The following is a 10174-nucleotide window of genomic DNA, read 5'->3' on the forward strand; positions in this document are numbered from 1 at the left end:
TTAACCTGCAGCGGGTCTGTTTTTCTCCGCCAGCCCGAACCCACCTGTGCAAAGACGGCAGTTCGTCACTGTCGTGCTCGGGGTCTCGGGTGTTAGGAATAACCCCGATTATGGTGCTTTTCAGCGAAGTCCCCTTCAGCAGTCTGCTCTTCACTAACTGCATATTTCTCGCCGTATCGACGCTGACTCTCATGGTCGAGCCAGGTAACAGCACTCCATCGTGAGTGCACAGCAAAGGCAGCCGGCTGGGGATTTGAATACCACTGTTGGAAGACATTGTTAAGCGTTTGAATAAATGTTTACAGTCTAAAACTAGTAATCGCGCTGCACTATGGTGTCAGGAACGCCTTCATCGTACGACAAACTGGGGCAAATGAAAACAGGAAGTTGGAGCTACGGCAGGTGTGTTAGGACATTATTGGAGTATGGTATAAAACGAAACGCCTACTTGTGTGAAAGCACGCGGAAAGCGGCCAAATGTGTCCCGTGCTTTAGCATTCGTAATGTTTTTATAAGGCTGTAACTTAGGAGAACGCCTTTGCAAAGTCAGATAATGGGGAATATTTGAGTCATGGAGAAAATTCACGCGGCTCTATTCCAACGGGGCTACTGGAAAACTTCAACGGTTGAATATTAAATAAGATAAACGCCTAAAAAACGGCCATAACGTACGAGTAAAACAAATCTTTTTTAATTAAAATAATCCAAATTATATTCATTCAATATATCACATTACATGTTTCTATAAATAGTATGGGTGTATAGCCTGTTTGGTTTCTGTTAAACGATTGATCAATTATTTTATATATAATCTATGAATAAAATGCATTATTACAGCACAATTATATTATTTAAATATAATAAAAAATCTTTTTGTCTTAAATTTTGTTTCCTTTGTGGTTTAACTATTTCAGATGCACAGCGAAGCACCAACTGACCCAGCCGAGGCTCAAACCAGTGATCTTCTTGCTGTGAGGCGACATCGATACCCACTGCGCCCCCGCCCGGCCTCACAATTATAATATTTATTATAATTTTAAGTTTTCTTTTGTCTATAATTTTGTTTTCTTTGTAGTTTAACTATTTCAGATGCCAAGGAATTGGGTAATTTTAGATTTCATTTTTGTGTATAAGTAATATTATTTTATAATATATTCTGAGTAATATATATTTTAATAATACTTATAATGTAAATGTTATATATTAAATAGTATATTTAGTCTTAAAAATTTTACTTTCAAGTCTAATAATACATTACTTCAGCACTTCTTTTAGTTAGTCTACACTGCTTATAAACAGCTACATATTTCAGCAAGCGTCATCACCTTCACATAAAAACTGCGTCTTGACACAGTGTCACGACTCACTAATATAATAAAGCCAAACAATTAGTCAATTGTTTCAATCTAAACACAAAATATCCCCTAGAGGGAAATATTGGAATGAAACAAATGATTGATATTAAATGGAAATCTACGTGGTCAATCCCCTTTAAATTTTGCCTTTTAAATAAGGTTAAATGAGTGCATTTTAAAATACATCACAAAGTTTATCCTTGCAAAGTAAATTTATCTAAATTCATGGATATTGATAATACTTGCACATTTTGTAGTATACATGAGGAAGACATATCTCATCTTCTCCATAACTGTGATGTCTCTCTTAAATTTTGGAATGATGTTAGTGACGTGTTATTTGGGCAAAGAAATGTTAATTACAGGCTCTCTTTAAAAGATGTAATTTGCTCTTTTTCACACACAAAAAAAAAAAAACAGTCGAGTATGTTGTTAATATTTACATCTTACAAGGTAAATATTTTATCCATAAACAGAAATTTGTGAATTGTATACCAAAATGCAATATATTTTTATTAGAAATGGAAACTTTGAAAAAGTCTCTAATGCAAATTAAAAACAAAAAGAATGGCTTGATGTTAGATTTCATGGAGGAAATTTTTTCTGTTACTGATCCCCCGCTGTAGTTGATGATTGTGTCCAAAATTATTATTATATTTTTTTCTCATAGTACTTTGTAATACTCTATAATATCTCTTTTTTTTCTTTTTCTCCACCTGTTATGTTTTTGTTTTATTTTTATTTCTGATTGTGTTTTTGCAATTCTGTAATGTTTCTGAATATAGTTTATACCTAAATTTGTATTAATACTTTATGCAATGTTTCAAAGCTTATAATAAAAAAAAAAAAATAAAAAAAAACAAGTAGGCCTACAGGCATGTGAGTGAAAGTTGAGAGTGTATCTGAAATGAAACCAAACCCAGAATGACACATTCTGAACACACGGGGGTGATAGTGAGAAGTTTATTTCCCAAGCCAAGTTACAACAGTTACCAGAACATTCTGTGGCAGGAGTCCAAATAAATAACCTACATTAAAAAATCTGTGTATAAAACATATGCAAACCTGATATCAAACCCTCTCGATCAATCTTTTTCTTTAAAGTTTAACAGGAGTACTTTGGTGCAGTCTTTCAACATTGAAACAGCAGTAAAGCACAAAAGTAAACAGCCTCCGGGTAAAAGAAACAGTGCCGACTAAGCCAGCAGTCAGCACAAGATTTGCATGCTAATGATATGTGTACAAAAAGAAGCTCAACATTTATTTATACACCTCACCTAACTGACATTTACAACGCGGCAATGCTAACATACTGTTTATGGCATATGAAAAAATATCTAATTTCCTCAGAAATAAAAGTCACAGTGGCAAAGACTTTTTGTGGAAATTACCAATAAAAAATGCTACAGCAATTAGCCAAAACTGCTCTCCTCCATAAAAGCACACGCACAGTGCACTGCACACATGAAGATTTATTAGCAAAATGCTGCATAAATATGCAAGATGGCGGACGGGTGGATGTATGGAGGTTTGAATGACGGACAGCGATAGCTGCAGGGTCAGTAGAGTGTCTTCCAAGTGGTTTGACTGCTGCTGTGTTTTTCAATATGGCAAACGCCGGTGGAGGCAGTCCATGACTTCAATAGGACAAGAGGCACACAAGCATGCTGCGTGTCACTACATAAACCGGTTAACACCCTACAACAGCAACACGGAGACAGGATTAGATCCGCTTAGATCTGCTGCTATGTTGTTTTCCTTTCTTTCCTCCTGTTATAGACTTCACAATCTAGAAATGAGCATAGAGAAAGAAGAATCTCTTAATGAATCAGTCAAAAAAATCAATGCACTGTCAAGTTATTAATATTAATGTTTAGGGTAACCACAGTTAAAGATATGACGAAGAATTGAGGGGGAAAAAAAGCACAGACCAGGCATGTCCAGGCTAGTAAAAGCATGTGGGCTTTGCTTTCTAAGGTACTCTACGTCCTTCAGAAAACCTCAAAGCCTGAATCATGGCAACGTCTCATTCATCATGTAAGGAATAAAGACGTTGATTCAATACCCTAGTTTTTCTTTTTTTTTGTCATTCACAAAGGCTGATGGTCGACCACAGACACGCATCAACAAACAGCAACATTTTCCGACTATTTGTTTTGCTACTGTGCATAAATTTTGGGGTTGCGCAACTAAGGTTATCAACAAATTTTTAGTGGACTGGTGGAAGAACCCTATGTGTGGTTGGAGGCCAAAAATTCCCAGAAACTTTCCAAGTGGTGGCAATCATTAGATGGACCTCAACTGTCTTACCTCAACCCCCCTCAAAAAAACACCAATGAGTAAGTCGGGACCATAATTCCCAAAAAATTCCAGATTCCCAAAAACATGCAGTCTTTGTTGGATGAATTGATTTAGTGAGATTCACAAACAGAGATAAACATATGACCAATCAATAGCCATGCTTCTGGTCGAAACTGTGATGTGTGCTAAAAATTTGAATATTGCATCATGTGTGAATAAAATGGAGGAGTTTTAGTTCTAAGAGCAAAATTAGTTCAATCTGGATTAAATTTACTAAAGCGAGAGAAGTCTTAACTTGTGGCCATCATTTACAGTAAGTAAAATGAGTGAACATATAAGTAAACTGTGGGCATTATTTAACCGAACAAATTAGAGAATAAAGTTTTAATTTGCAGCCATCATTTAATTAAATTGTTGCTACAATTTACTATAACAGAACAAATTCACAAAGGTATAGTTCACACAAACAATAAAAATTACTCACTATTTTCTCACCCTCAAGTGATTTCAAACCTTCATGAGTTTTTCTTTTATTCCATTGAACACAAAAGAAGATATTTTGAAGAATGTTGGAAAACTGGAAACCATTGAGATCCATAATAGAAAAAAATACTATGGAAGTCAATGTTTACCGATTTCCAACAATTTTCAAAATATCTTCTTTTTCTGTTCGGCAGAAGAAAGAAACTAAAACAGGTTTGGAACAAGTGAAGGGTGAATAAATGGTGGCAGAATCTTTATTTTTGTGACAGACAGAATCTGCAGACATTTTCGCTATGTTATTCCAAGAATTTTGTAAAATATCTGCGGATTTATGCGGAATAATTTCTCAAGTATCGTAAATAAAAACTTAATATATAAAAAAAAAAACTTTTTATTTAATGTTTACAATGTAAATCTAATTAGCTCTGCTTATTTGGAAAACAAAGCAAGTCTCTCACATAATAAAACACAATAAGACAATAAAAATATTACTGTACAAACTGTATTGTAAATTTATCATATAAACATTTTCCTATTAGTCAATAATATTACTGAAATTCATTTAAAAACTGAATGAATATACATTTACACACATTTACACAACTAAATAAAAGACTCAATGATGGGCTAAAAATCTGCGGATTTCTGCGAGCGCAGGTTCTGTGTGGGCCTAGTCATGACAAAAAGAGTGAACAAATGAGAAAATCATGACTGTAATTTACTAAAAAGGACTTTGTGCCCAGAGAAATGTATTCAGTAATTGGGCTTCTGTCATAGTTTAGTTTTCTTCTTGGATGAAGTACTATCTACCAATTCATTCCTGCTTTTTATGCACATTTTTTTATGCACAAGATTTTGTGCAACCTTGACATTCCCATCTGACATTTTTTTAACAGTGCACACATAAATACAGTCAGAATTATTAACCCCCTTTGAATATATATATTTTTAAATATTTTCCAAAATGAACAGATCAAGGAAATTTTTACAGTATGTCTGATAATATTTTTTATTCTGAAGAAAGTCTTATTTGTTTTATTTTGGCTGGAATAAAAACAGTTTTTAATTTTTTAAATCCATTTTAAGGTCAAAATTATTAGCCCCTTCAAGCTATATTTTTCCGGCTGTCTACAGAACAAACCATCGTTATACAATAACTTCCCTAATTACCCTAACCTGCCTAGTTAACCTAATTAAACCTAGTTAAGCATTTAAATGTTACTTTAAGCTGTATAGAAGTGTCTTGAAAAATATCTAGTCGAATATTATTTACTGTCATCATGGCAAAGATAAAATAAATCAGTTATTAGAAATGAGTTATTAAAACTCTTTCTAATTATGTTTAGAAATGTGTTGAAATAATCTCTCCGTTAAACAGAAATTGGGAAAATAAATAAAAAAATGGACTAATAATTCAGGGGGGCTAATAATTGTAACTTCAAATGTACATGGATAGAAAACATATCATTTCTTTTAACGTTTGTTAGATCGATATTTCATTTACAGTCCCTCAAATGTAAAACCAAAAAGGCAGTTCCATTAGTATATATATTATAGAATCACACTTACAATCATAATTGTCGTCCTCTTTTGTGAAGCACTCTTTAAACAGGCAAAGCATGGTCCGATAACAGTTATCCAGGATTGATTTAGGTGTGACTGACTTCCATCCTTGGTAATCTTGTTCCGTCAAGTGATCCCAGATGGTTTGTAAGCTCTCTGGACGTTCTCTGACATTCTTAAAACACACATAGACAAACTCATTACACAGAATAAATGTCAACAAAGCAAAATTGTCAAGCTGACTGTGAGCCTGATAGCCCTGATAGTATGATTTATAATAGGCTGTTATAAAGGGAAATGACACCATTGTTCTAACCTCTTGATCTTCGTGATTCCCTTCCTTAAAAAGCGTCTCAAATTTTTTGAAGAGATTCTCCAGATCTGAGAGGTATTTACGCCGTGTTGGATGCCTCACTGGTAGTACCCGTAAAACCTTCTTAATGCCCTGCTGACTCACGTAAAGCCACAAATCCTGGAGATCTCTCTGCACCACTGGCTCTTCTTCATTACTCGTATTCTAGAGAACACAAAGAGAGAGATTAGACTGAAGATAAGACTGTTGAAAGAATGAGGTTCAGAGGAACAATAGCAAGGGAAATGTTCAACGTTTATTGTACGCTAGTCATTTACAGGCATGTATTACTTTATAGCATCAGAGTCCTGTAATGTTGTTTAGGCAAGCGGCAACATCCTGCTCTCCCTCATGAAGCAAATACGGAAGTAACTGAAACTGCAATTCATCGAAATTCCACTAGTCCTGGCTCCATAATAGAGCAGATTTCTATTAATCCCACTGTTAAAATGGCCAACTTTACGATAGAAAAAAAGGTGTTTACAGCCTGGTACAAAGAACGATTTTGGTTCATATTGTTAATATTAACCTTCATGACAACTGTGAGGGGATGAATTTTTTTATAACTCATTAGTTTCCTTTATATTAGGTTTTATTAAGTCTGCATAATTAAGGGCGTGGCCACTTAAGTGACAGCTAGGTCTCGCGGGTCGCCGTCACTTCACCTCAGCTGATACACAGTCAAGTTGCTTTTTGGAATTTCCTACAATTATCAGATAATATGGCATGCTGTGTGCACTTACAGTAACTGTCCTCACAAACCATTCATGTGGCCTCCATTTCACAGCTGAGTGATATTATATATTTATACCATCTCTATAAATGTATTTGTTTTATTTAAGATCTTTTATCATTTAAATTTTTCTTTAGAACATGATTGCACTCCAGAATCTAACAGATTGATTAGCTGTAGGGTCTAGAACAGTCACCTGAAACGTTGTCATACAGTGTTATGCCTGGATTTACTAACACAGACTATATTTGAAGTGTTTGGAAGTAATTTGTGCTTTCCTCCTGTAGAAAAATGGCATAAGAACAATGTTTAGTGGCTCAATGTATTATAAAAGTGTTTTAACACTTTATTGATATAGTGTACAACCAAGCACATGTGGTCAGAACACAAACGAGGGGGTAATGAAGTTTAAGCGTTTCTCCTAAGGAAAAGCCCGTCTAAGCAAAATGCTAGCAGGCGTCTGTATATAGCTCCGGTCACGCTCCGCCTCTTTGCCCTTGTTTGGTATCCCCCAGTCGGTGCGATGACACGCGAACAAAATGGCGACGATTGGCCACGCCTATTTGTAGCTTCTATTGCGTTCTTCAGAAACTTATGAGTGACGTCAAGGATACTACGACCATATCTTTTACAATCTATGTGTTTAGGTCAAAGGATTTATGCAAAGTCAGGTTGAATAAAGCTGAAATAACACCAATTTTATCAGTTATTTTACAGGATTTATTTAGGATTTATTTATTTTCTTTATAATTTATTATTTTTATTTTTTGCCATTATAAAAGAAACATATATACAATGACCATAGTAATTTTTTCTACTGTAACACAAAAACGTTTTCTAATATTTACCAATAAAAAATATGGCTAGATATTTATGGTATCAATCATAATTCATAGACTATTTTGTAGTTTTGTAATGAATGAATGAAATAATAAAACTAATAATAGTAAAATAAAAAACATTAAGTATTCAATAAATGTCTGATCAAATGGGTTTACTGTATTTTATTTACTGTATTTAGATTTACATTTATAAAACACACAACTTTTACAACTTCATTCATTCATTTTATTTTCAGCTCAGTCCCTTTATTAATCCGGGGTAGCCACAGCGGTATGAACTGCCATCTTTTCTAGCATGTGTTATTACCAGGTGGATGCCCTTGCCGCCACAACCCAGCACTGAGAAACACCCATACACTCTCACATGCATACACATACATTTCGGCCAATTTAGCTTATTCAATTTACCTGTACCGCATGTCTTTGGACTTGTGGGGGAAACCGGAGCACCCAGAGGAAACCCACACGAACATGGGGAGAACATGCAAACTCCACTACCCACTGCGCCACCGTGTCGTCCCACATTTATGGGATCAATCTTTCATAGACTATTTTGTAGTTTTGTGATAAATGAATGAATAAAAATAATAATGCTAAAATAAATAAATAACATTAACTATACAATAAATGCTGATCATAAAGGTTTACTGTATTTTTTTTACTTTATTAAGATTTACATTTCTAAAAAAACACCACTTTTACAACTTACTATATCTATATAGTATTATCTATTCTTCAACTATAGATGGCTGCAGCTTTTTTCCAGATTTTCTTTTTTATTTCAAAAAATATTTTATTTCAATTTATTTAAATACATGGGCGACGCAGTGGTACAGTAGGTAGTGCTGTTGCCTCACAGAAAGAAGGTCGCTGGTTCGAGCTTCAGCTGGGTCAGTTGGCGTTTCTGTGTGGAGTTTGTATGTTCTCCCTGCATTTGCGTGGGTTTCCTCCGGGTGCTCCGGTTTCCCCCACATGTCCAATGACATGCAGTACAGGTGAATTGGATAGGCTAAATTGTCCATAGTGTGAATGAGTGTGTATGGATGTTTCCCTTGGATGGGTTGCAGCTGGAAGAGAATCTGCTACGTAAAAACATGTGCTGGATAAATTGGCGGTTAATCCGCTGTGGCGACCTAGGATTAATAAAGGGACTAAGCCGAAAAGAAAATGAATGAATGAATCATTTATTTAAATACGTTTAATTTAGATTTCATTTTGACATATGAGTTAATATTCGTAATTTCATTTTATTTTCATTCAAATTCAATAACCAATTATTATTATGGTCCTGTTGTTAAATATATTTCTCTCGGGTAAAAAATGTTTCTTACAGACAAATTGTTGTTGCGTGTTAGCAGACCACTGTAATCCATACATGTGGGTCCACATGCAAGTTGTTCTCTCATCACAGGAAAATGTAAACAAAACCTTCGTTGTGGCACATTTATAAACGCAACACTGACGACCCATGTCTCTGAACAATTCTTATTCAACTACTTGTTTTAATTACAGTTGGCAACACAACGTGACGTCTCTCTGAACACTGTAACAGTAAAAAGAATCTTCAAAGCTATCATGCATATTAATGAAGTTGCACCTGATTCACAATATAGAGCGCGCTGATTGGTTCGATATAAGTTTTTCTCATGAGTTAATGAACAGATGTGCTGAAAACTCAATGAAGTCATTTTGTACTGGCCGGTACAGACAGCCAATCTCCACGCTGAAATTTACACAATGATCTCATCTCCGTGATGTTGCTTCAAAATTTCTTTTCAAACTGGAAGTTGAATTTGCACGAAACAACGCAAAAACAACCAATTTTCACTTTTTAGCTAAATATTTGTGTCCTAATAGTGTTTATACCAGCGTGGGACATATATATGACTGTCTACATCTCAAAAAATGTGTTTTGGTGTTTGTGACACTTTAAATATGCACAGTAGCAGAATTTGCCTTTCAGTTTATCCTAATGTTATCAGAAAACACAGTGCAAAATTACATTCAAAACATTTTAATATAATACTATAATACTAAAATGTTTAGCTGTGTTTTCCCCTCCAAATCTAGATACGTCTGAGCAGGTTTGTTTGCGTATTCACCCTGTATTCACAAATGCTGAGTCACAGCCCTCAAATCTTTCGGAAGCCCTAAAAACCGTGACTCTAATCTGACTCTATTGTAAGTCATGAGTCTCAAATCTGTGTTGATATGTGACAAACAGGAAAAATGAGCTAATTGGTGTGGGACGTTGTGGAGAGTGTGGCTTTAGGCCGTGGTGGAAACTGAGTCAGAGGGTTGGTTTGGGGACAGTGTCAGTGGGATAAAGACTTACCACCAGTCTGCTGATGTTTCGCAGTCTAAACACCTCCTCATAGCGCACTTGGACAGTGTAGTTAATAGGAAAGTGCATTTTCTGTAAATATAAATGGAAAACCTTTAATTTACAAATCGTTCATTCGGTCAAATACAAGACATTAAAATGACGTTAACTTCATATGCATGTTACGTTGAATCTGAATTATTTTAACTCAACTTTTGGTCA

At 34.9% G+C, this 10174-nt stretch overlaps 1 protein-coding gene across 1 annotated transcript in view; it reads right to left on the reverse strand.

The window, feature by feature from the left end:
* Nucleotides 1-369, reverse strand: part of lonp2 (lon peptidase 2, peroxisomal) — a 48814-nt gene extending 48445 nt beyond the window's left edge. The window contains exon 1 of the mRNA XM_056478409.1: nucleotides 45-369. Within this exon, the coding sequence (XP_056334384.1) occupies nucleotides 45-277 (233 nt within the window). The 5' untranslated portion in view covers nucleotides 278-369. The remainder of the gene's footprint in view (nucleotides 1-44) is intronic.
* Nucleotides 370-10174: the final 9805 nt, after the last annotated feature.

The sequence above is a fragment of the Danio aesculapii genome, chromosome 18, assembly GCF_903798145.1.
Source record: "Danio aesculapii chromosome 18, fDanAes4.1, whole genome shotgun sequence".
Lineage (NCBI taxonomy): Eukaryota > Metazoa > Chordata > Actinopteri > Cypriniformes > Danionidae > Danio > Danio aesculapii.